General features: G+C 44.2%; 1 protein-coding gene across 2 annotated transcripts in view; it reads right to left on the reverse strand.

Annotated features, from left to right (window-relative positions):
* SHE (Src homology 2 domain containing E) overlaps positions 1–26,861 on the reverse strand; it is a 117,318-nt gene extending 90,457 nt beyond the window's left edge. The window contains exons 1-3 of one of the 2 annotated variants that reach the window (XM_085639954.1): positions 26,319–26,861; positions 23,242–23,745; positions 19,033–19,159 (exon numbers count right to left, since the gene is read on the reverse strand). In XM_085639954.1, coding sequence (XP_085496080.1) covers positions 19,033–19,159; positions 23,242–23,709 — 595 coding nt within the window. In that variant the 5' untranslated portion in view covers positions 23,710–23,745; positions 26,319–26,861. Of the gene's footprint in view, positions 1–19,032; positions 19,160–23,241; positions 23,746–26,216 lie in introns of both variants that reach the window. The other variant, XM_085639953.1, reaches the window with a different exon arrangement.
* Positions 26,862–27,846: the final 985 nt, after the last annotated feature.

Raw genomic sequence — 27,846 nt, forward strand, 5'->3', positions numbered from 1 at the left:
TGAAAGAACGGTATGCACTCAGTAGTAAGGGGAGCAAAAATGAATGACTTTCTTTTGTAATTAATTCTAAAGTGAATCAGAAACAAAGATTTTAATTGGATCAAAACAAATCAAGACCCTTTACTTGGTTATGCACTTCTGATAAATAAGAAACTTAATATCCACACATTAACATTGTTGTGCTATAAAGTTTTTATCAGTAAAACTGTATCTCTGTGCAAATTTAGTGGCTATTTCAACAGAAAATGAGCGGTCTGTCAAGCACACGATGCGTTAAAAAAAACACCTGCCTCATGTCCATTAAATGTAGGTGGGTCGCGGGTCATGGTTCTAAAATGTTTGGGAAGCACTGGTTTAGGAAGACTTAGGAAGTTAGAGAGTGGCCAAATAGGCAAACTGAAATTCACTTCCAGTCGATGCTAGAGATGTCTTGCAACATAGAAAAAATAACAGTGATTCGTGGGAACTGAGAGATTGCATTTGTGTATACTAAGAAGGGAACTGGCAATAACATCTGGTAATTGAACTGCAAAAGATGTAAGCTTACTGTAAACGGGAAATTATGTGTATTTATTAGAGAGAATGAGGTCAGGCCACAGGAGAAAAACCAGAAACAGAAAAGCCAGAGGTCATTCACAAAGAGATTAGGAGTCTTTGTTTAGTTAGAAGTTGAGATCAGAGCCACTGTTGACACCTAAACGTTTTCGGTACCCCGACTGCCAGGAAAGAGAAAGGGAGAATTACCATCAATCATCTACTCCAAGACATGTTTATGTGGTAGGATACAGGATAAAAATAATAACTCTAAACTGTTATATGCAGAAAAAACCCACAAAGGCCACAAAGGTGATGTTTCATTCTACCTCTCCAGTAGGTGAACATGTCTGTGTGTTGTTGATTGTATGCCTGAAGGGGAAGTGATCATACATAACCCTTCCTTTGGGTGTCCTGAGATTGTGAATAACAATCACATATGGGTTGTGTAGTTAACCACCTGAAAATACAAATTAGCTCATATTAAAGTTCCCTTGGATAGTTTATATGTCTGTCCCACCACTTTAGTTTATTGGCACAACCACTCCGGGAAAGGAGGGAAAAATACCAACTTCTTAAATCTTCAATTTCTGCTAGGATTAGTTAGAAAGAAGTGGGCCATGATACCCCTTACATGCTGTCTTGAAGCATACAACAAAATGTAGCTGCTGCTTCTCAGGAAATGAATGTCTATAGAACTGAGAGTGAAGCCTCATTCATGTCAAAAACACATTAGCAAAACATCTGTGCCCTTCGGTCAGCTGTTTGTAGATACTCAAAATCCACAAGTTTGCTTGTGGGTTCTGGCCTCACCTGCATTAAAACAATTACTCCATTGTGTTTCTTCGGAAAGGGGACATGTAAGCCACAGCTATCTATTTCTGAAGACAACGACCAAAAGCAGACCTTTTTTGATATTTTTTTGACTATAAATATGGTTGGTGTTAGATTTTGTTGCTCCTCCTGAATGATTGGTAATGAGACCAAACCATATATGGTTCCTATATTTTTATTGCTCTTCCATGGCACTGACCGTTCCAAAGCGTCCCTATTGCAGAAATGTATTAGTGAGGCTGATAAGCCAAGATATTTGTTCCCGCAGGTTTTCTGATAAGTAATATTCTTGACATGCATTAATACATCTAGTTGGTACCAGCCTTCATCTGTATATAAACAATGGCTTCTTCTAAAGTTTGTTGATATAATTTGATGTATGCCCCTTTGTTTCTTTTCTGTTTTTTAAACTTTATTTTAAAGTTTACATTTTACAGATACAAATAAAAACAAATTAAATCGGCATCAAATTCGCAATGATATCATAGTGAGGGAGGAACCGGGCATGGCACTGAGTTCCAATATGGACATTACTGGGGTCGACCCTCTCGCTCCTCGTCGGAGCTGGATCCACCGGCTATATCTAATCCACTCTCCCCGCTGCCGGAGGTATCCTGCGAGGAGGGCTCCCCCTCTGCCAACCCAGAGGTACACATTTCTCGCCAAGCTAGTAGGTCACTTTGCAACTTCTCGTCCCTACGGGAGGCTCCTTTGTTTCTTTAAACAACCGCACGACCATAGGGAACACTGGCAAACCATACATTATCGATTCTATACACTATATGGAATGTACAATGCTTTATTATGAAGTTCTTGATTGCCTTGCTGGCAATTTTTAACAAATATATGGTGATCTCTGCATGGCATTTACGAAAGTGCCATATTCCCTGATGATTTTGGCTAGCCAAATAACACAAACACCAACTCCACCACCCATGGTTAGACTCCTTAGACAGGGCAGAATCAGAAAATACCTGTTGTGTTTTTCGCGATCTTCAAAGAAACAGCAAACTTGGGCCGTTATAGGATCCAACAGTATAATTTATTGGGGAGGGCGGCAATTTATGCAAGTGAAGGCCAAACATACTATAATATTTTTCACTTGTGTATTCAAAAAGCCTAGGTTTATAGGATTGCCAGAAAAAGACAAACTTTATTTTCAGCATTGCCTCCTGGCCAGCTCATCAAAGGCAACGACCACCCACTGATGCGTTCCTTAAGGTGTGAAGACTTAACAACTATGTGGTTTATTGTGCTTTCCCACAGTCGTGGGGTTGTTCCGCAAAGTAAGAGAAGGAAATGGCTTTATAGTATCTAACATCATAGCAGGAGAGGTAGGAAGAAACGACTATGTAGAAGTAAAAACCAGAGCTTGGATGTGCACTTACGTGTGCAATGTATTGTGCCATTCAAGTAACCCAATGGAACACTAATTCTTAGATTGTCCTTTACCAAAGGATTATTTATTTCAAGAACATTCATGGAGGTGGAATGGAAATGTAATATTTTGGGACTTATTGGGAAAAATGCTGAAAACTGTTTTAGTGCAGTCTCCAAGCAATCCAATTAAGGTGTGGGAATTTCCTACCACAAATAAGTATAATATGGTTGAAAGGATAAAACAAAATATGATTTTGACGTTATTTTTAAGGCCTAAGATTTGATATCTGTTACCAATGGGCAAGAGCTTCAAACCAACATTGTTGCTTAAATCCGCTCTTAAATCTTCACCCTGCAATGCATCCAATTGCAAACCTATACATTCTGGCCATTGCCAAAACTAGTGAAATGCATATCTGGATTGATATTTGCAACAGGCATATCTTGTGAAAGGAATGCAGTACAAAAGGTTCTTCTTTTCAATACATCGGTAAATTATGGTGGACTGTCAATCTGGGTGACTGCTGCCATGCAATCCCCAATAGACTTCTCATGAAAATGTATTTTTTGAGAGTTCCTTAATGCCTAAGCAACAGTCACCAAATAGAAACCAGTTTTTTGTTTTGACTTCATTGTGCAACTAGTTACTTGTAATGAGTACAATTTACAGACTGTGGGGATCACATCTCAAGTGAAAACCCACTCTGCTGTTATGCCAGTACTCATGAGACCAAAGAAAATCAACAAATAGTATCATTTCTTATGATATATTTCTCTGTTAGGGAACAGGCATAAAAATAACACTTTTTCAAAGAATTTCCCAAAATTCACACAACGGTGGGACAAATTCTTTTGATTGATTACAGTAAATACTTTTGTAATTGTTCAATTGTACCTTTGGCCCTGTTTTTGATAGCTGTCGTCAAGTTAACAGTGGACAATTATAAGGATTCTAACAACAACAAAAAAACTGAAACTGACAAACATTTAAAAAATGTCTATGCCGACCACAATTCCTATATAAACCTAACCTATTTCATATTGCCAGCCATAAGGTCTGATTTAGAATTTAGGGAAGTATATCTCACCCGCCTTATTGCACGTGCATTACGATATTGTATTGTATTGTATTGTAATTGCATTTATATAGCGATTACCACCCCTGACGAGGCGTTGAAGCGCTTTTATAATGCACTTGTAGTAAAGTGGTCAAGATATCTGTCACGTTTGTGATAGAGTACCTGTCTGTCAAACTGTTAAATCAGGTCCTAATTATATTGAGGAAATTTCACTAGAGAACCTTTAGAGTTCTGTGACTTATGTTTCATTATTTGAGAACTGCAACAAAATATTAATTTTTTACAAAATGATGAAAGCACAATGACAATTTGCAAGAGACCTTCAGATCTAGTTGTTGGCACCATTAAATAGACCTCACGCAGCAAATGAAAACCCATTTAAAAACTGCAGAAAACCTCATTTTAAAAAGTTGGAATTATTTTCCACAAGTGTCTGGGGTTCCTGTGTTCCTCTTCAGAGGGGAGTGACCAGTTTTGGCAGGACTGTCATTGTAGGGATAGCCTGATACTGATTTGTGTCATTGATCCATATCTGTAACATCAGTAAAGCGATACAATAAAATGAGGGTTGGAACCCTGCACAGATAAATTATCTGCGCTTAAAGGAAATTTTAGAATAACAGACACCATTTTTTTTAATGTCTAAGCAAAAAGAACAAGTGACTAAAATCTGCAATTTTTTCATTATTCCTTCTCACTGTGCTTTGGAATATCTTGATATGAGTCTTCAGTTATACATATTAAAATATATATTTTATGACATGATAATTTAGTTACACTCAATGTAATGTTGTATAAAATGGTCTGAAGTATAAAATGTATCTCATTTTTTGTACGGTTTAACTTGTCTGGAGAGAAGCATGACTGGAAGTTCCTCAGTGACTGTTGTTCTATCTGCATGGAAACCAGTATTTTTTTATTTTTCAATTAATAATATGCATATCTTCTCAATGTTGCTGATGAGTTTATTTTATCCAACATCTGTTTCTTTGTGAAATTTGGTGGTTTTGTTTGTACATTTAGGGGTCAATTATGTTGGCGGTGGCGATCCGCCCGCTTGGCGGTGGGGATCCGCCCGCCAACATTCACCGCCTGCCTCCTATTTCCCCCCCGCCACATTATGATGGCGGGGGGGACCCCGGCGGACGGAAAGGTTTTCCGCCTGTCAGCTCGTCGACCAGGCGGAAAAAGTGTTTAATATGATGGCGGTGTCTACAAGACACCGCCATCCATATTACGATAACTTCAGAGATCATGCAAATCCTGCATTTGGGAGCCCGTTGCGGGCCCCCACGGTGTTGGGGGTGCACGTGGGTGGTACCTATGGTACCCCCAGCATTTGCATGCACAAGGTGGCAGGTACCGCACAGTGCCTGTCACGTTGTACATTCAAATGCACAACATGCATTTTTTACCTTGCGGTGGGTGCTACTTGCAGCACAGCCTGCCGCAATGTACAAAATACGGGATGCGCCCGCCATGCCTACGGCGGGACCGCCGCACCTATGGCGGGCGGTCCCTTTAGCCGTTGCGGTGGCGGCGGACATCGCAATAGACCCCTTAGTTCTCCATTAGAGTATTTTCACATTACCTTCTTGCTTTGTCCATTCCATCATACCCATCTCTTACACTTCTTGATCCAGCATACTGCTAAGCGCTGCGTTCCATTACACAATAACAGCGCCTCGGTTGTCCTCACGCACGACATGGAAACACTTCCATCACAGGATCAAAACAAAGGCAACACACTTCCAACCAAACAACCTACACGGTGTAGCATGCTATCCATGTAGACAAGGTCTTCAGCACCCCACACAGGGGCAGCAAGCGCTATATAAATATATTACAATACAACACGCTGGGCTGACCGTCCCTCCTCTTATTGAATCCCTGTGGGAGTGGACGTGTCTTATATTCTGTGCGTGGGAACAAGGATTCTCTCTAGATGACAAAAGATTCTCTATGGGAAACATGGGATTGCCTGTGCAAAACTAGGTCTTGCATTTGGAAGATAAGGGGTTGTCTATGGAAGATGAGAGTTTCTCCATGGAAGACAGAACACTCTCCAGAGGCAGGAGACTGTGTATTTACAGTGTTTGTTTGAAACAGAATATTCTGTTGTTGAAGGCTACAAATTATTTTGACAGAGGTAGGACAATCACCTAGAGACAAAGAACTGTCCCAGAGCTTTGACTCACCTTTCATTCCATATAATCACCCACTCCCAGGGCACCTCATTGATAACAGTATCACTTTATACAATTAATTAACATAACACAACACAACATAACCAATAAAAATAAAATACAATGATTGGACATTGCAAAAAAGGTTTGGAGTCATGCATGCCCCATTCACAAAGCGGTGTAATATGATCTGGAACATTCTTACACATAGAAAACAGCTAAAAAGGTTGGAAATTGAGCCTCTGGGCTCCGCAAAGAACTATGAAAGGCCTGTGTCTGGTGAACTACTTTTATCTTGCCCTCATAAATATTAGAGCATTGAAGTACACACTAAACTTAATGTTTCAAAAACTTAAATACTCACATTAACTGCCGATCTGCAGTTGTATTCTACTACCATGCTCACGTGTGTATGAAATGTATGGTTCATCTACATTTCATTCATCTATACTTATTGAAAAAGGATGAATTGAGGTTGATTCACCTAGAGGTCTATGTGAAACTTAACAGCCTACACAGAGGCTCCTTTTTCCAACATGCTTTGACCTGTATTCAAGAACCAAACTGTACATAGGTTCCCAACCATACAAGGGATGATCTTTTTGTGCCAGTTCTTAATCTTTCCCACTAAACCCAACATTCTCCCTCATGAATCCTTATATGAAAGCTATTTTTAAACTCTACCTGTGCTGTATTATTAACATGTTTCACCATTCCTAGGCAGCCCACAGCAGTTAGTTTTGAATAAAGTGAGTATGTCCTCATAAATTGTATTTACAATTTCAATGTATTGATGTCATGTATAGACAGACACTTTAGGTCTTGTATTGTTTGCAATGATTTTCTGTTTTATTTTGAGGTTAGGATTATCATCATACTTCCAATGTTTACATTGTCGATTGGTAATTTCAGCAGACGTCAAGTGTTTCACCCCCCAGTGGCTGGGGCTTTCTCAAGGCTTCAGTAATCTTTGGAACATCATTGTTGTGGTGTGATGCATATAATGACATTCAGCAAAAATCGTTCCACAGGAAGATTGAAAGAGCAGAGCTTATTCATTTAGACGCCGTGTTGGATCAGATCCTGAGATGAATCCTGTGTTCTCGATCTGCGCTGTAATTTCCTATTTTAGTTGAATGCGTCAAATTAAATCAGCCTAATAACATCATTTTCATTAAGCGTAGTCAAGTCGTATGGTTTTGACAAGCGTGTCTGTATTATGTCCTATTAGGCTAGCTGTACCAACTCCAATGGAAATCTTTCAAATATAATTAAAGGGACAGTCCAAGGTTTAAAAAGTCCCAGAAAAGTTGCATGGGGGTGGAAAAGTCCTGTGGCACAGTAATAATAATATACCATGGAATTGTCCCCTTAACTGTATCCAGAGACAGAACGCGTGGCAAGGTATTATTTCAATGTAGTCTTAAATGAAGCATTGCATGGCGCTAATTTCACTTTTCTTTTCCGCCTGTTCATTTGTTTTTTTTAACAGAATGTTATTGATTTTTTCTAAATAATATGTGCATAATAAACGTTATGTCTATTACATATTTTTCTGATCCATTCCAGTATAATAGGATACCTCCCAGTCTGCCTTGCCTTCAAAAGCACCGTCCAATTTCCATCATACATTTAGGTGGCCTAAACGCTCAGCTTTGTAATTCTAGCTGTGCTTTTTGTCATGGCTGCCATTTCGGAGGGCAGGGAAGAGACAAGAGAACGAGGGGAGTTCAAGCATACACTTCTATTTATCCAACATTCCATGTTATCCTACAAATAGTTATATGGCTAACACTATGGGTGTAGGGACTAATCCTGTTGGTTATTTTCTACTGCTGTTACTATAGCATCCCAGGCTGTTGCATAGTCCATGTTCCTCATCATTTCTTTTCACCTCTCAGTGCAGCATGGTCCCTTATGCGTCTGCCCAATTTCTGAGGTCTCTCTACCACCCCTTGCTACTTTGCTGATAGGACACGTTGTACTTATCCAGTTTCTAGTTATGTTTCTCCTCTAAAATCAGTGCCAAGTCTATGAACGTACGAGATCCCTGCTTCGTTTTGGGTCTCACGTATGTTTATACACCTCAGGGGATCTAGGTATGTTTCTATCGGCCAATGTCCGTATCTTTTCTCCCACTTCGTCCCAATACACTCCTAATCAATCAATCATGTCATTTATAAAGCACGCTACATACACGTGAGGGTCTCAAGGCGTTGCGGGGTGGGGGGTGCTCCTACTGCCCAAAAAGCTAGGTCTTAAGGAGTCTTCTGAAGGTCAGCAGGTCTTGGGTCTGCCGTAGGTGGATGGGGAGGGTGTTCCAGGTCTTGGCGGCGAGGTGGGAGAACAATCTGCCGCCGGAGGTCGTTCTTCCGGTGAGGGGGACTGTGGCGAGGGCGAGGTCGGCGGAGCGGAGCTGGCGGGTGTAGTAGCTGAGTCGTCTGTTGAGATACGCTGGTCCGATGTTGTGGAGTGCCTTGTGTGCGTGGGTGAGGAGCTTGAAGGTTATCCTCTTGTTGACGGGGAGCCAGTGCAGGTCTCTCAGGTGGGGTGTGATGTGGCTGCGGCGAGGGATGTCGAGGATCAGGAGCGCCGAGGCGTTCTGGATGCGTTGAAGCCGTCTCAGGAGTTAGGCCGAGGCTCCTGCGTAGAGGGCGTTTCCGGAGTCCAACCTGCTGCTGATGAGGGCTTGGGTGACCGTTCTTCTCGTTTCGGTGGGGATCCACTTGTAGATCCTGTGGAGCATGCGGAGGTTGTTGAAGCAGGAGGAAGAGACGGCGTTGACCTGCTTAGTCATGGAGAGGGTGGAGTCGAGGATGACCCCTAGGTTGCGTGCGTGGTCGGTGGGTGTTGTAGCAGTTCCCAGTGCGGTCGGCCACCAGGAGTCGTCCCAGGCCGAAGGGGTGGATCCGAGGATGAGGACATCCGTATTGTCCGAGTTCAGCTTCAGTTCCTCATCCATTCGGCAACGGCCTTCATTCCTTCGTGGAGGTTGGTTTTGGCGGTGTGGGGGTCTTTGGTGAGGGAGAGGATCAGTTGGGTGTCATCGGCGTAGGAGATTATATTGAGGTCGTGCAGTCGGGCGACGTGGGCGAGCGGTGCCATGTAGATGTTATACAGCGTAGGGCTGAGGGATGAGCCCTGGGGTACGCCGCAGATGATCTTGGTGGCTTCGGAGCGGAAGGGGGGGAGGCGGACGCTCTGTGTTCTGCCGGAGAAGAAGGAGGTGGTCCAGTCCAGGAACTTCTCTTGGATCCTGGCGTCGTGGAGGCGTGTTCTTAGTGTGCGGTGGCAGACCGTGTTGATGGCGGCAGACAGTTCCAGGAGGCCACTGTTTCTCCGTTGTCCAGCAGGGCCCTAACAGCAAGTGGGTCCATACCTAATGATAAAGCTCCGCATCTGGGGCATTGTGCCTGTCCCATCTGCTAGTTGGTGTTTGATTGCCCTTATGTCATATTGGACTCATTTTCCACATATTCGTTTGGCTCCTCTTGGTTTGTATTAGAGAATAAAGAGTGCTACGTTTCGAAGATAAAAGACATTGACCAAAAAATATTGCAATTTTTACCTATTTATTCTGAGAAATTAATTGTGAATCACATGGCTTAATAAATTAGCTTTTAAAAAACATAGGATTACAGATGGAGATCCTATGTATTTATGGGCATTGAATATAAATTGTTCCAATAACTTCTTCTAATTGTGCTTCATTTACAGTTGTAAAACTAGAATGCAGTACAACTGTACTTTGCCACATGTAAACGGGTCACAGCTTCTCAGGAGGAGGTACGGGATAACCAGGACTGGTGGCTACCTACACCCCCACTATCTTCTTCTTTTACCCACCCGCAGGACGATTGGGGTATGCGCGAACATACAGAAGCGGATAAGGATTACGAGACGGGTCCCTTTAAGCAGCACTGTCTTTTCGCGGAAGCCACGCCCCCGTCATCACGTGGTCGCACGGGATTGGATATTGGGGCGGAAGACCAGACCTCGGCGTGTGACATCACCGATGAGTGGATTCCGGGAGGCGAGCTGCGGAGCGGAGGAGACGACCCAGTGGAGCAACCAGACGAGAACTACCCAACGGACTCTAGAGGAAAGCCAGGAGGCCAACGTACTCACGCAGCGCCGTGCCACTCTCCCGGAGGAGGGTGGCTACCCCAGGTACGGGAGCGGGTCAGGGGCTTGATGGGCTGGCGAAAGAGCGTTTAGACCGCCGTGTTCCCCTTCTCTATTTCCCTACCCCTGCACTAATCACACGTGTAATCGTACCGCACTGAACACAGGAGTAGGTGTGTCCTCACCCCCGGTCCCGGTGTTAGGGTGTCTTCACGTCCCAGAGTAAAGTCCTAACGGTCCTTTTCTCCCTTCCTTCACATACGTTCTGTGGGTCCTGGAGTACCGAAGTGCCAGCGGAGAACGCTCCCATAGCCGAAGAGAGGACCAACACCAACGTCGCAACCACGGAGCCAGCAAAGAAGGAGGAGAGACTGCCTAGCAGATTTAGACGTGTAACTTCCACAATAAAACCTTACGTTAAACGTCCTGGTCTGCGTGCTGTTAATCCCACACCTCTACACCACAGAAATCAGAATATACATACATTTTCTTGCCAAAAGGTTTCACATTTTAAAGTAACCTCGCGCTGCATCTTTTCTTTATTCTAAGCACTGCAACAACATAACTCGTCATTGATGGATCAATGTTTCTGCTATGCAGAGCTTAGCAGTCGCGATAATGAGTAAATATGCTCCCACCCCTCACATGCCTGTTTGGCTTACACTGTCAAATGCTTGTTGTAGTTTACAACCCTCATGTGCTAGCATGGTTTCCAATGCTCACGTCTAAATGCTGCTTGCACTGCACATGTGCCAGCATGACTTCCACTACTCGCACACCATAGTGGTTTCCATTACCGAAATGGCAGTCTGTTTCAGTTGCCCACATATTAGATTGGCTTCCACTGAATATGTGCAAGGAAGCCTCTCACTGCCAATTTGCTAGTTCGACTGTAATGCCCACATGCCAGTCTTGCTTTGCTTTTTCATATGCCACTACGCTTCCTTTCATTTACCAAGTGTCACTTTACTTTTCATTTTTGAAGTGCTATGTTGTGGTCCATTTCCAACAATCTGGAGTGACTATGAGACTTACTTTGCCTCATGTCCGTTTATCTTTCGCCCTCATCATCTTAATTTTCAAAGCATGCAATGGTTTGCTTCCACTGGCACTGTCTTCCGCCGCCTTCTACTTTCACTGCTTGTCTTCCATTGCACTCATTACCATTTAAGAATGTGCAAATCTGGCTTCCAATACAGAGTGAAAGCTTTCTAACCGCTGTCTCATGCCGGTTTAGTTACACCTGTGCCATTCCGTCAGCTACCGACTGTGGACCCCTTTAACAAGCCTTGTGTGGAGTATTCTCAAAATGGTATGGTATGATTTTAGTTTGGCATCCCAACCACCATTCTTGTTATAGCATTCAGCAACTTTCATTGGTGGATTACCAACTTCCTGGCAGCACCAACATACAAGGAAATATACTTGTCTAGGGTGGTAGAAGTCATCGCTGTGGCAATTATTGCCAAGTATGGTTGGTCTCAGAGTTGGTGAAAGCACATAAATATAAGGTATACAATACATGATGTACTTTTGACATGCAATTCTCATAATAGATTTGAGGGTCAAAAATGCTTTCCGCATTAGGAGTGGGAGGAATAAAGTATGGTCCATATATTCAGGAAAGCATCGGTCCTTGTTGTCACCATTAACATGGACATTTATATGTAAAAGGCATGGCCCAATATCCAAGTTAACCCATGATCAAGTCATTTTCTTTCTTAAGTACTTGCATTCCTAGTCATCGCTGTCAACGCTCTCAACACTCAAAAAATTGTAAGGAGACAAACTTGAAGAATTTTCGTGTCTCACAAGCCTGAAGTGCGTCTCAGAACAAATCACTGTTCTCATTCAATTGGAAAAGCACTGAAATCATGGGTGTAAAAAAATGTATTTAGCAGGAAATCCAAATCGGCTCTCTATTTAATCCAGAGAACGCACTTGATTGACATCTTTCCAGCTATAGTAAGCGCCACCGTGGGATCCATCACAGTAGAATCAAATTGTAAAGAATGCCAGCCGTTCTACACAAAAGGGAAAGAACTTTCCATAATCCTTGTTATACTGGTGACACATTTCCATATAGATTAATCTAATTTAAGTTTGGACTTCTAGTGCTCACACTCATATGCCAGCGTGGCTACCAATGTCTAACTGCCAGTAAGGCCAGTATGGCATTCTTCACCACGAACCTGTATGGCTTCCATGGTCCGTGAACCATGTTTGCTATGCTAACATGCCAGTTTAGTCTCCAGCGCACTCCTGCCAGTTTAGTTATTGCCACCAGGATCTTAATATGGTTAATCTTAACTTTTGTGCCAGATTGGCTTCAATTGCCACGTGCCAGTCTATCTTACATTTCCCACTGGAGCACATTCTACCCTCTATTTGCAAGCTGGCTCCACAGAATGTTCTTAGCTAGACCCAGGTTGCACAAGTGAACACCTTACATATGGGGAGGAGGTTAGAACTGGTATCCATCTTCCAGACTGCCCAGTGCCAAGTGGGTGCCCTTCTTTGACTCAGTGTATGCGTGTCTTCCTCTGAGAGATCATTGGTTCACATCCAGCTGTAGACGAAAATCTTACTTATCTTGTGTTTTTGGAAGCCAATTATAATTGATGTTGTACTTGAATGATCGGTGGCGCATGTGTGTTTCTCTAAGGGCAAGTGCCCACACTTGTCCACAACAGTCTGAGATTCTGAAAGCGCTTGTAAGCAATAGGATTTAGCACAATGTGAATGACACACAAATTGAGGGCAGGGCCCACCCTGTCTCTTATTTCCCTGCCTGCTGGAATGCACCTGTGCCATTGTATCTATCTTTGTCTTACCTATTACATCATGATTAGAAAAGGAAGCCGACACATGGCATAACATTAAACTCTGGCGATGATGATCATGCCACAGAGCTGTACAATGGGGCTGCAGTGCCAATTTTAAAAGTCTGCCTTTGATGCTTTTTAATCCTAACAATCCAATGCCTGTTTTTCAGAAAATGTCTGAATTTACCATTAATCCATTTATAGACCCTTCTCATTCCCAAAACCTTACCCCACTTATAGAGCACTTCAAGTTTTGTAAATTCTTATGAGTAGTAATAACAGTTAATGACATCATAGTGAGTGATGTCACAACAACTTTGACATTGCTGATAACACTAAAAGTGACAAAATTCCAATGATTACAAAACATTTAAATAAAAATCACCATAACCTCAGTAAAGTAGCACGCCTTATAAAGGTAGTGGAGTATGACTCTGAAATATCCAAAACCTATTCTCTTTTCTAGTTAAGGGGCCTGTAGGAACAGCTTCCTGAAATCTGCAGCCTCCCAAAACAAGCACTGGCAAAGCCAATAGGTCTCATCTTTGTACCCGATTGGTTTTGCCAATGGTTTCTAGCCACTCTGTACCACATCTTTGATGCCATGCAGCGTGGCTAGTTAAAAAAAAAACAAAAACAGATCCTTTCTCATGGCCGCTTGCATCATTTTGTAGGCTCACGCAAAGAGTTTTTTTTTAAAGCTGGCGGGAGGAGCAGAAGTTGCACAAGGGAGGGTGAGGGGAACAGCGTAGCAACACCGGGGGAGGTGACGCAAAAGCAACAGGTGGGAAGCCTGGAGACGATGGGAAAGCAACCGGAGGGGAGGGCAGGAGTGGGTAGAAAAATTGGGGTTGGGAGAAAGCTAAATGAAGGGCAGAGGTGTGGTGAAGCAATTGGGAGAAGAAGCACTCAGGGGCTGACAAGAGGGAGGGGCGTGGAGAAGCAGAAAGGTAACAGAGAGCAACATGGAGTCTACACTCCATGTTGCTCTCGGTTACCTTTCTGGGGTGAGATGTACACAAGGCACACAGCTCGAAAACATATGCACTCTAATGGGAAAAAAAGCAAAAGAAAAAAGAAGTAGTGATTCAAAAGCGGACAATGGAAGCAGCTATACCAACCAGTCAAAGTGACTGTAAAGAGGCAATGCCCTATGGGTGGAACAAACACGAGCTTGACAAGCTGGGTCACAAAGAAGAAGCAGGCAAATGAAAGTGACATGGAAAGCTGACCAATGGTAACCAATGGGAGGGCTTCAAGCCCCTCTATGTTCTTGATAAGCATAAGCATCTATATGCCCTGCAACAGAAAGCAAAAGCACTGTCTAGTAGGCTCGACCTAACAACAGCTCTACAGGCAGCAGAACTCTGAGCAGTCGCAGTTGAAGTTCAACTTCTAATCTGCCTTCTTATAAGATGTGACTCTTAGCCTTCTGCGAGAGCTCATCACATACATGCCACCACTCTTGCTTTTGCTAAGAGATTCCTGATTTTGTACAGGTTTTATTTTAGTATTCTGCTTAAATCTTCAACTTAAAGCACATTAAAGGTGAAACTAAATAGCCTGATATTTCTTTCATAATCTCATATATATATATATATGTACATACACACAACACATATATTTGCAGGCGAAGGCCAGTCTCCAGACACCAATAATTAATATGGGCAGATACTCTGCTCTTAGTTTCCCCGTTCCAAGTGTGAGTGAGTAGCTCATCCACTACAGGTTTGTTCTAAGCATCCTGGGACTTGAAGGCCCTATATTGTAAAGGAATTAAATAGAGTACACATCCCAGAATGCAAAGAAAAACTAGATTGGATGAGCTATGCAAGAAACTGACAAACATGAACGCTCCGCAGAGACAGCATACACCCAACAATTGGAATCTGAAATTAGGACGATTTTGAAAATGAAATTGTGGGGATTTGGATTGGATTTTCCGCCAACGATTTACGTCGAGTTGGAAGCAAGGTTAAACAAAAGAAAGCTACAATAAAGTCATTTTTGGCATTAAAAAGCGGGAATCCTGTCTGAATTTGGTGTCATGCATGGTACTGCTAGGTATGGAGTACATGCACTACATTACTTTGAAAAGTCTGAGCCTAGCAACTTTCAACACTTTTGCAATAATATCGTGTGCTAATAAACACTTTTCCGCATCAAATAGGTACGCTGGGATAGATAATTCTTGCACTAAAAAACATTGCCTTTCACCGACAGGACATGCAAAACCGACCACTGAGCTGCCAGACGGAAGGCGCCATGTTTGAGAATTGAGGCTGCCCCCGCTCGGCACCTAGGCCCTGTCACCTAGATGCCTCAGGCGCCATGTTTACAGGCTGAAGCTCACAGCCAGGGGCTGACGTTTCCGGTCTGGAGAAGAAGGAGCCTGGCGCGCGCTGGGCTCGGGAGGATATGTTCCTGAGAGGCAGGAAACGGCGAGGAAGCTGTGCCCAGGCGGGCTGATAGCAACCATTCACCAGAACGGAAAACACGACCTGCCGAGGGCGCCCGATAATAAACAGGAGCCGGGACTAATGATGGCGCTCGGGGTGGATAACACTCACGGTGGGGGCGTTCACACCACCATGAAGAATCATTGAGTTAGAGGGTAGAAAACTCTTACTACGTCAAAGGAACACCGACCCAAGCCCTATTATGAGAAACAACGATTTACTGTTTGGGGCGTTTAATGTATGTTTGTGGTTGCGTACGCGAAGAAAGTACAAGTAATTGTTATGGTAAGAAACCACCATAGTTTTCACTCTGTGTGTGAGCATTACCCTCTCAGCTGCTGTTCCAATTCTATATTGGCCCTTCTCATATACTCACATCTACATGCACACCTCACATACATAAATGCACCTCTCATACCAACGAACCCCTCTCCTTTTGCCACTCACCTACTACAAAGGCACTAGCCCCACCTACCACAGACACCTCACACCTGACTATTAGATAGGGCACTTGCACGCCACTGTATCTCATTTACTAAATTTACCTACAAATTATCAAACAGCTCTCATAGGAAACTATCACAGTTACCTTCATTCTCACTACGTCACATGCTGACTTCAATTGTGGTTGCCAGCCACGCAAACCTTCTCTCCCATCCCAAAATTGTTAACTTATATTAACCTCAGGGCATTACCTGCCACAAACATCTGAATTCACCCTCCTTGGAGACTCTACAAGCTGGGAGGTACGACTTGCTTATCTTGAAAAGACGTCTCATTTACCATCAGCTCCCCACATGACCTTTCCACATTCCTCTGGTCTGCAGACAGCTGAATAGACAGAAGTCTACCGGAGTGGCAGCGGTAGACAATGCAAATAGAGGAGATGGTTTCATATCTTGAGAGCAGAACTCATACAAAACACATGCCCATAGTCTACTACTAGTCACCATGGACATGTTTCACCAGAAGAGGATGCTGCAGGAGTGAAAACAAGATGTGCATTACAGGCATATCTTTACTTCTACATTCACTGACCACAAGTACTTCTTGCTTACCCAGGACTGTCAGAGACTCGTGTTTCTTTAATCTACCACATACACTGTTCCCCTCACACAGGCACCTGTTGCCTTTCACAGATACCTCTTCAGACACATTTTACACCTCTACCTAACCTCTTCATTCTCCACATGAACATTTCACTCATAAACACAGTTCACCTACCGCAGACACCTCAGGCCTAACACAGACTCTTCTGGCAACTAGACATAGCTCGCCTACAGACCACAAACAGATTTCACACACCGTCTGGCCCATTCGAGTACCACATCCAAAGAAACCAATCACATTTTCGCTACTCATCAAAGACACATCTCTCCAACCAAAGATATGTATAGTCCTCATTACATACCATTAATAACAGATACCTGCCAAAGGTGTGCTGTCAGCAGCTGACAGTACACAGCAGGTGATGGAACCAGGCTGGACAGCACAGGCCAAAAAGGGGAGGCTGCTACCATTATAGTACAAGAATGTCTCAACTCTCAAGATCTACCACAGACACTTTTCACCTTCCGCATTCCTCTCACATATCACATCCGTTATCAAATTGAGTAACTGGCAAATGTTGAACTATACGCTTAACATAAAAGGCACTTCTTTTCTGTCACACATGTCTTGCCTACCTGCTCATGAAAGAAAACTCTTATCCATCACCTTCAGACACAGACGTCTCTTGTCTATCACAGGCAACTGCCATCCACGTCAGTCGAATTTCAACTATGCATGCACCTCAAATCTACTTCATGCAACTCTGCCCAGAAACCCGAAGCTGGTGCTTTTAAATATCAGTGCACTTAATACCAAGGCTGCATAGTCTTAAATCGACCTCATGGCTCTTCCATCGACTGTAACACACTCCCTGCCCCTTTGTCTCACTCATGCTAATTCCTACTTTCTCCCTTTGCGATGGTTTTTGCAGTCTTTCTCTTCCTACTTCTTTACCCTTTGTATGTTGTACACTCTCTTGCTCACAGTGAATGTCTGATAAAGAAAAATATGTGTGGGCCCCAAAAACGAGTGCTGGTGGTCCCCACCGGCTCAAATTAAGCATTTGTTATCCCTACTACAAGCTACCAAAGACACAACGGACCCATCTTTCTGACCCATCACAGATAACTCTCTCATAACTTTTTTTTACCTACTACAGACACCTCACTGGGAAAACACTCATTTAACAAAGGTATATCTTGTGCCTTCGACATACCTCTCACCTACCACAAGCAGCTCTCACCAACCACAAGCTTGTCTTTCTCAGCCACTTGTTTTCAACCAGGCTCTTCTAACCCATCACGGATACCTTACCAGAGAGTGCCTGTATTTTAGACTTTGCACTTTGTAAATGTTGTGCAACAGTCACCATGGGACATGCAATTAAGGAGGAGAGCTTAGATATGTTGCTCTTGGCAATGATGTGCAGTAGGAGTGATATACGAAAAGTGTGGCACATATAATCGTAAAGGTTTTCACACCTTGCAATTGCTGAAGAAGTGAGAAATTCCAGGCTTTCTGAGAACTGGGATAAACCGTGAGACAGTACAATATTTTCATCAGACTTCAGACAGCTGGTGATGGAGAACATTGAGATACACTAGCCTGTACAAAGGAGGTGATCCTATCAGAAAAGCACAGTGTGCGCAGCGGAAGGAGTGAGACTCCATTATGCTTTAATATCCTGTGGTAGGTAAAGTGTGTGTCTCGATAGATGATTGAGAGCCTGCGATGAACATATAGTAAGACTACATGCGCTAAATGCGTCTTTGGTAGGAATTAGTGAAACTTCATCAGACTATACAAATCCGCAAAAGAAAGGATTCAGACTATCAGAATGTACATGAAAGGTGACAGTGAAGGAATGAGACCCCTGCAGACTAGATGTCGGTGAAACTACCTGACGTCTGGGACTACCAAAAGAGAGAATTAAGTGTAACTTAATACGAGAACTAGGACAGAGATGCACAAGTCGATCAGACTGTATTGGGCCTGTGATGAGGAAGTAGTGAAACCATGAGACTATATGGGGTGTGGGATAGGGGAAAAGTGAAACTATCCGCAAGTACTGGGTACTGGGTGTGTGTAAGTGAAGAAGCGAGACTAGAAGGCTCTGCATGGTCTGGTATGGGGAAGGAATGAGCTTACCAGACTGTACTTGGCGTGTGATGGTCAAAGGATCGCACTATCAGAATCTACTGGTGCCTGATAGAGTAAAGAAGACAAAAGTCTTTTTTGTGACGTGCATGTATACAATGATGTACATTGCATATTTATTGTTACCCACTGCTACTGATTTTATGAACTTCAAAATATTGATGCAGTGAGTTGAGGCACGGGATTGGATAACCTGTGGCCATGGGGTAAAACACAGACTCCATCAGTAGATGCATTAGTCCACCAGGTCACCAGACTACAGGGTGCATGAGACTATCAGACTGTACAGGGCACGCAATAGGAAAGGAGTGAGATAAGCAGGCTGCTCTCGGTGTGCGAGAGGGAGGGAGGGAGGGAGTCTAAAGGGTGCGTGGCAGGCGAAGGAGGTTTGGACTGAAGGTACCTGTGATCATCTGCTGTGCATCATAGGGCTCTATGTAGCCATCGTTCTCCCCTGGGCGCTCTGCGTCTCTTTGCTCCTTGGTGCGTTTGGCATCATAGGGATCTGCATAGTCCTCAAGGATGATGACCTGGAAGTGAAACACAGGGGTCGCAATCAGTTGTGAGACAGATGGTGAGCAACGTGAAAATCAAGGTGAGAAAGCAACACACAGGGTCAGCAAGGTGAGACACAGGGGGCATGACCAGTGACAGGAAGCGAAGGCAGTGTCAGCACTGTGAGAATGTGCGACAGGGAGTCAGCAACGTGAAAAACAGGGGTCACAATCAAAGTGAGACAGATGATCAACGTGACAATCCACATGAGAAAGCAACACACAGGGTCAGCAAGGTGAGACACAGGGGGCAAAATCAGTATCAGAAAGAGCGACAGGGAGTCAGCAACGAGAAACACAGGGGTCGCAATCAATGTGAGACAGGTGGTCTGCAAAGTGTCAATCGAGGTGAGAAAGCAACACACAGGGTCAGCAAGGTGAGAAACGGATCATCAGAGCGAGAAAATGAAACACACCGTGAATCAATGTGAGACACAGGGGGCCTGACCAGTGACAGGAAGCGAGGGCCAGTATCAGCACTGTGAGACCCAGGGGTCAAAATCAATATCAGAATGTGCGACAGGGAGTCAGCAAGGAGAAACACAGGGGTCGCAATCAAGTCAAAAAGCAAGCCACAGGATCAGCAGCGCCAAAAAAGGGTCTGCAGTGTGAGAACACGAGACAAGTGGTGCAACCGTGAAACACAGGATGCTACAGTGAAAATCCCAGGGGTCACAATGTGAGGAAAGGGGTCAGAAAGGAGAGACAGAGGAGCCACACAGATTCACAGAAATCACAAAGTGAGAGAACGTGAAGCACAATGTCAGCAATGTAAGAAAAAGCGTCATAGTCATTGTGAGAAAGTGGCATAGAGGGTCAGCAACCTCAGACACATGGTTTACATTTAATGTGAGACACAGGGTCAGAGATCTGAGACACAAGAGTCCACAACATAAAGTGAGGCGGGAGGCATAAAAATGAGAGACAAGGATTACAATGTCATAGTGAGACACACAAACAGAAAGATGAGAAATACAGAGCCTCATTGTGAGAATGTGGAACACGGCCAGCAGTGTGAACATAGAGGCACATTGAGAGATATAACAGTCATAATAATGAGAGGACATGACAATGGTTCGGCAGGAAGAAAAAGAGTGGCAGCAAGGTATAGTTACAATCAATGTGGGAAAGTGAGATATGGAGCCATAAACCCAAGGAGGATTCTACACTGAGAAAGAAAGACAATAGGCCAGAAAGCTGGGATATGTTACAACGAGAGACGTAGGGGTCACAAAGTGAGTATATTAGACACAGGGTCATCAAATGAGGTACAGTGATCCTGATGAGAGTCACAGGGGTCACAATGTGAGAGACAGTGGTCACAAGGTGCGAAAGGGATTCACCATTGCAAGACAACAGTCATGATGTGAGACACAGGGTTACTTACAATGGAAGTCACAGTGTAAGAAAGTAAGACAAGGTGCCCTCAAAGGTAGACACATGGTAACACAATGCATGTCATATAGCCCACAATGTGAGGAGGTGTGACACAGAGTCAACAATGTGAAACATCGGTCAAATGTGTGACAGAGGGGTCACAATGTGAGACAGTGACAACTTGTGGAGTGTTTGAAAGTAAGAAATGAATACACGTGGTTAAGCAGGAGAAAGTGATACAAAGAGGGTGCAATATGAGTAATGAGACATGGTGCCAAGAACTAGAGACAGCTAGACATACAGAGAGGTAGGGGGTCACAATGGGGGAAAGTGAGACACAGGGTCAGGAACATGAGGCGGGGCTCAATGATCTGAGATACAGGGATCATTATGTGGAAAGTGATGCATAGGGACTCGCAATGTGCAACTTTGATGCACAAGGGAAGATATATCAAAAACTGATACACAGGGAACAAAAAATGTGTCAGAAACGTGACACCCGGGTCCGAAATGGGCTGCACATGAGACATAGGGGTCACCAGGAAAGAAACTACAAGTGATAAAGGGAAAACACATAATTCAATATGACAAAGTAATACACAAGAGTGACGAGGTGACTAAGTGATACATGGGTCGCACAAATTAAGAATGTAAGACATGGATCACACAATGCAAGAAAGTGATACATGGGTCACATGATGAAGACTACGCCTGCTAAAATGCAATGATATGTGGAAGCAAAATCCAGGAATGGAAAAGTGGTGTCCCGGTGACATGGAGCCATCTGGTCACCAAAGACACAGGTTCAGACGTGTAAAACCCAGGGTTCACATTGTCATGGCAGAACAGGATTCACTATAATAACAAGAGCTTACATCATTTGGTAAGCAAGAGCTGACGTGGAGGTAGTCGCATCGGGATGAGAAATGCATGCTGACTAGTAAAACAAATGTGTCATCTATGCGAGACAACATGACAAATGATCTATGCGTAAAATATGAGTCACCTAGGTGGTAATACACAACGTGAGACATGGGAAATAGTTAAACATGTTACACAGGGTTCATAATGGGAGATATGGTGTTTTACAATATACTTATATGGCGAGTTTTGCCACTGGGTTTGTTCCGGATCTGGTTTCGAAGTTACATTACAGACCAATGTCTGGTGTTGTTTGTGAGCTGTGGTAAGTCTCACGCAGTGTGAGGATGTTTAATGTTGTGTTGTTGTAGGTGTTTCTTGGTTATTTGGCTTATGAATTGCAAAATGCCTTTACATTTTACACAGCCCTTACTACCCCTGTCGATGCATTGAATTTATACATTTTTGAATTAATTGAGGGTATTGAAGGATGGTAGGGGATCTGATATCCATCTGTGGACCTATCGGACTATGTTTGGTACATGTTTAGGGTCCTGTACAGATGTGTACCATTGTTTGATGGTGAATGTTGATGGTATGGTTGATTGCTTTTGTGGACATGCTGTAATCCATCTAAGGGGCTCATTTTACATCCCATGGTAATAGAGATTCTGGTGGAAAGAGCAGTTTGCGCAGAACAGGGATTTCAACATGCGTGGCAACAGAACACCAGTTTTTATCCCGCGAATTCTGTGCAGGGAAAATTGGGCATGGAGTAGTTACACAAAGAAACCACAGCATAAAAATCACAGGTTGATTAAACATTTATATGACAAGTGGAGAGAGGCACATGGTGATTAGACACACAAGGATTCACTGTGAGACTTGGAGGTAAGCGACACAGAAGACAGGGATTGAAATATGCAGGACGCTAAATATGAGACTTGGGCGTTAGTGATACCCAAGTGTGACAATGTCAGAAAGGGAATAGTCATACACAGTAAATCCCAATCTAAGAAATGGGGTGTCAGAGATGGATATTGGTCACAATGTGAAGTACGAGGGAGATAAAGAACATGTTTTTAATTATCCAGAAACGTGGCACTTGCTACCACTGCATGGAACCCGCCCCCATTGTAGTGCTTACAAATATATCCAGGCTCAAAAGTAAGCTGCTGGTGAAATTAAACTTTTCTTGAAAGGTTGGTGCCTCACAGGGTATGGTATGACTGAGACACGTTCAATCATATATCAGGCCATTGCCTCTGAAAGGCTAGTAGGGTTAGGATACAGTCAGTCCCATACCTACTCGCATTTTTCTGCCATATGACCGAATATTTCCCAAGCCAGACATTTTTAGGCCATCTCTGACTGTCCCATTCTGACGTATCCCAGTGGGCCTTCTGGAGGAACTGGGCTGGAATGTATGATTTTACATCGCAGTCTTCACACCGCGATACGTTTACAACGCAGTCATTACAATGCAAGTCGTTACAACGACTTGCGCTGGAGGGCGCTGGATTTAGGAATATTATGATTTACTATTCCAACTCCAGCCTACATAACAGTAGGGAAGGTGTTAGAATAGTAAATCATACTATTCCTTAGTGTACAGCGCCATCCAGCGCAAGTCATTGTAATGACTTGCGTTGTAATGGCCACATTGTAAACGTATCGCGGTGTGAGGACCGCGATGTAACGGATGTCTCCCTTTGGGCTGACATAATATTTGTCATTACCCATGTAAGCCATTCTACTTCTCCCGTGTACATTTTAAAGGCCACAACCTCATTCCATGTTCAGGTGCAGATCCCCCTTACCACGTCCTGGCCGAGGTTCTTGCTCTTGTCAGCTTCGCTTCCAGGGGATGCTGGGGATGCTGGGGCCCCAGTGTCGTTGCCACTTGAGTTTGGTGAAGTAGCAGAGAAGTTCTTGCCATTCTTGTCCTGAAGGGCTGGATCCACCTTGATGAGGCGGCTAATGTAGCTAGAGCCTTTGGGTGCTCGGGGCATGACGCTTTCTTCTAGGTACCCCTCAGCTCTGGAGTTCTTCCTGCCCTTGCTGGGCAGAATCCCCGGCAGACTGTCCCGAGACAGTCGGCCATCTCTGTTGCTCCTTGCAGACAACTCTACAGCAGAGTTTTTTCTGTTCTTTACTGGACCAGCAGGCTCTGGGTTGAGTGTTTTGCTGGAGCCTCTGGGGTGAGGCTTCACTCCAGCAAGGCTGGCCTTTCCTCGCTCTGAAGCGGTCTTTAGGTTCATGGGGAACTCCTTGAACCACTTCGCCATCTGCTGTGTTGGCCTGGCCTCCAGCTTCAATATTTCCTTAATAGTGTGAGATCAAAAGAGAAGGCAGAAGTCCTACAGTGACATGAAAGTGATGCCAAGACATAGACTCTTGATCTAACCTCTCTAGCTTAAAGTTCAACTCAATACAGTAATTCTACCCAACCCCAGGTATGGATCAAAGCTGAATTTTGTGATAGCCAGAGATCCACAATGTCCTAGTTCATAGGTCAGTAAAGATCATAAAAATCCTGCCCTACCATGAGTCGACAGGGATCAAGAATAATACTGCACAAGCCTGCGAATAGGCCAAAGTCAATAACATAGAACTTAGCCCAGGGGTCAACCAAAAATAAGAATCATGACCTAGCTCAACCAGGAGACAAAGTAAAGAAAAGAATGCTGCTCTCGCCCAAAGATGACAAGAATCCTAGCTCTTAGAGAGACCAACAACAAAAATTCCAACAATGTAGAAAACTCGACCTGGGTTAATATTCCTGCCCTATTCCACAGAATCTTGCTATAGCCCACAAGAACTATAGCCAAAAAACAACTGAGACCAAGAATTCCTCTGCAGCCTAGAGACCCTTAATACTGTCCAAATGAACTAGCCAAGATCGGGAATTATGCAGTGGGCTACAGACCAGCCAAAGTCAATGGTTCAATTACATTAGATACAGATGTAAGACTAGAAGTATCATGGCCAGAGGTTGAAAGTCAAACTATCAAGAGTACTTCTGAAGACATGTGATCAAGAGCAAGTAGGAAGTGTTATGGCTGCTCTTAGGACTTCCGTTCCCTGGGGTCTCTCTCGGTTGTTCTCTCCTAGCTCACTCTAGGCTACCCCTCTCTCAGGGGTGTTTCTTCCTTTTTCTCCCTGAGAGACATCCCTCTTTCGGTACTTCCTTACCGGTACACCACCTCCTTCTTTCTCAGGGGTCCCCCTCCAAGCTAACTGTGTACTCTCTGGTGAGTTTTCTTTCTTGTTCTCTCCCGGGGGTACCTCTGTTTGACTTCCCTAAGGGGGTTCACCTTCTAAACCCACTTAAGTGACCTTCTGACTATCTTTGGCGTTTCATCAGATTCTCTCTCACAGGGCTACCTCTTGTACGTTCTCTTATTGTGTTACTCACCAGGCTCTCTATAAGGGATTTCCTTGCTAGTTAAAAATAGGGTATCCCTGTGTCAGTTTTTCTTAAAGGGTTTTACTTCCTAGTCTGGGGATTCCACCATGGGCTCACACTGGTTTTCTTATTATCTCTCTAGGGCTCTCTCATGGTTTTCTCTCCTGGATCTCAGGTGCTTTCTCAAATGGGTTACCCTCCTAGTTCTCCTAGGGTTTCTTTATAATATTCTGTATGTCGTTTGTGAGGCGTTCCCTTCCTTAATTCAATTTCCTCAGAAATGGGCCTCTTTGGGAGTTCACTTCAAAGGTCTCGGCCCCTTTGTAGAGGCTGCCTTCATGGTTTCCTTCTCAGGGGTTCCCCTCTTAACTTCCCATCTGGGATTCCCTGTCTGATCCTCCCTCACGTGTTGCCCTCCTGGTTCTGAGTCGGCTCTTTGGTACTCATGGGTTGCCTCCTCAGATTCTCTCAGGGCACCCTACCCTTTAATGCAATGGCACAGGGCCTCCCCGCTTAGGGGCACCAGTCAGGGCATTGGAATGTCTCTAAGCTTTGCCTGGACCTAATAAGAGCAGTGTCCAAGCTCTAAAATCAGAGATTTTCGGGCAAGATCATTACTTGGGACATGGACGAGGGGTGGGGCATCTAATCTGCCTTGGTGACAAGTACAGGGCACTGCTAGGAAGTACGAGACCATAAGAGTGCTGGCTTACTGGCCTATAATGCTGGGTGGCCGATTATCTTCGATCATAGAGACAGAAGTCATAGACTACTGGATTTTGAATGGGCGGATCTTTTAAAATTTGAATTGCAGCAGATTCTAGGCGCTATATTGATGCTTCCTAGAGGCTAGGCTGTCCGTCAAAGCCCGGTGGGCCTTGGGGTTCTCAGTCGTGCTTGGGCGTTTGGTTGCCTGGGAGTTGCCTGGAACACTAATGCACTGAACTGCCCTGGTGACTGGGTGCAGTATCCTAATTGGTGATGTCGTAAGGACCCTAAACTTTCAGTATGCCAATAGATGGAGCCCCAGGAACCGACTCTGTTTCTCCCTATGCCCTAACAGTTCTTAGTACTCATACCCGATGCTGTATGTGTGAGGAACCCGAATGCACTGAACTGCCCCTGTTCTATATTTCAGTGCCCCAATAGCTGATGTGCTCTTTTACATAAAAACTCTCAGTATTTAGATATATGGATCACAAAGGCCAGTCGTTTCTCCCTGTGTCCTACCGTTTCTGAGTACTCTCATCTGATGGGGTAATCATTATCTTCTCTAACTGATATTAAGGCCTCAGTTACCCGGTCTCTTTACCCGTATCCTTTTTGTGCAGTCAGACAACTATCACTGTATGCCAAAGTTTCAGCAACATCCCGACGGTCTCTTACCTCAGCCTTCTTCTTAGGCTCCTCTATACTCTGGTAATCCTAGCTGCACCCCAATATCCTGGTATATTTCGATATGGTTCTGGTACTCCAGCGGAGCCCTACCTTTCGCTAGATTGCGAGGTTGGAAAGACGCCGGGCTTCTTTCAATAGATCTCTGTGTTCTGACAGGTCCCCGTTTTCTGACAGATCCCGGTTTTCCAAAGGATCTTTGTACTTGGACGAACAGAAATATTTTTGCCGATTTCTGCTTTTCTACGGATCCATGTTGGAATATAAGGTCGGTCCAGATGCTGTGCAGTTTCTTTAACTCCGTATTTGAACGATCCCCTATTTTCCGAGGGATGCGGAGCGGCGATGGATAGTCGTATTTCACAAATGCCCTAAATTTCCATGTATCCCGGCACCTCAATTGATACCATTACCAGTATAGCAGCAAATCCCAGGTCTCCACTGAACTAGCAGCGCACTCGATTCAGATTCCCGATCATCTATTTGAAACAGACCAAGAACTGGCAGCGAGTGGGCGCGGTAAAAAGGGAGGCGCAGCAGCAGAGAAAAGGCGTGGCGTGGCTGTAAGACGCCTTTAGCCACAACTAGGAGACGCAATATACAGCTGTAGAAACTGGACTCTAGTTGCGTTATTTCCACAGCAGACTAGCGCCGCCGTCAGCTTACTTAAATATGCTCTAATGGGAAACATTGGGGTTTGTTAAGTGAAAAAGCTATCCAGGGAGCCAGAGGCGATAAGAAAAGCAGTTACACATGTAAATATGTGTCACTTCTAAGCCCCGCCCCTGCATGCTGCCTGTACTACGGAGGCCGTGCCCAACAGAGGGTTGGACTTTTTAATGGATGGGTGACGCATAGCCACAGAGAAGGTTTGGCGTCCGACATTGCGCACGTGTGACGTCATACGCAGGGGTGGAGCTGAGGGGGGCACTTTTCTCTGAGGAAAGCCAACGCAGGAGAGCGAGTTACGTTACGACCAAGCGGAAGGTGAGTGGCGGATAATAAACTGGAAGCCTGCACCGTGAAATCCGCCAACTCTGTCCGACGCTCCTTCTTAGTCTGTAGTAGTCAGAACTTTCCCAACGACTCATAATTGTGATTTTACTAATATAGTGACCGTATTTGTCAGACGCCATAAGCCTTCTTGTTGAGGAGGGTTTAGGGGACGTCACACCCATGATGTGTCATGAGTTTGGTCAGAAATGCATCCCGTTAAAATGCCTCTTTGACGTGGGAATATAATTTTTTTTAGCTATCAAGAAGTAAAGTGCCGCTTCTATTAATGTCCAACCCTTATTTCTTGTCTGTCTATAAAGTAACAAAAATAAACTACGTTTCACAGGAACGAAAGGAAATTCGCTTATCCTATCTGTCCACCAATCATAGCTTTAGTTTGGTCAGAAGAGCAATCCCTCCTCTTCTTCTTTACATGAAGAAAGACACTCGCAGTGATTTATCGCACTCCTGTTTCTGCTCTACACCAGTAAAGTAAACAAACTGTTATGACTATTACGAGGATTTGTTGTGTAAATAGTTTTATTCCAGAAGGACAAAGTAGGGAGTACAACCGGTCAGCCTCACGTCCAGGAACACACTCACGTCCGTTTGCCTGCTCCACGTT

Source organism: Triturus cristatus, chromosome 12 (genome assembly GCF_964204655.1).
Source record: "Triturus cristatus chromosome 12, aTriCri1.1, whole genome shotgun sequence".
In the NCBI taxonomy this organism is placed as follows: Eukaryota; Metazoa; Chordata; class Amphibia; order Caudata; family Salamandridae; genus Triturus; species Triturus cristatus.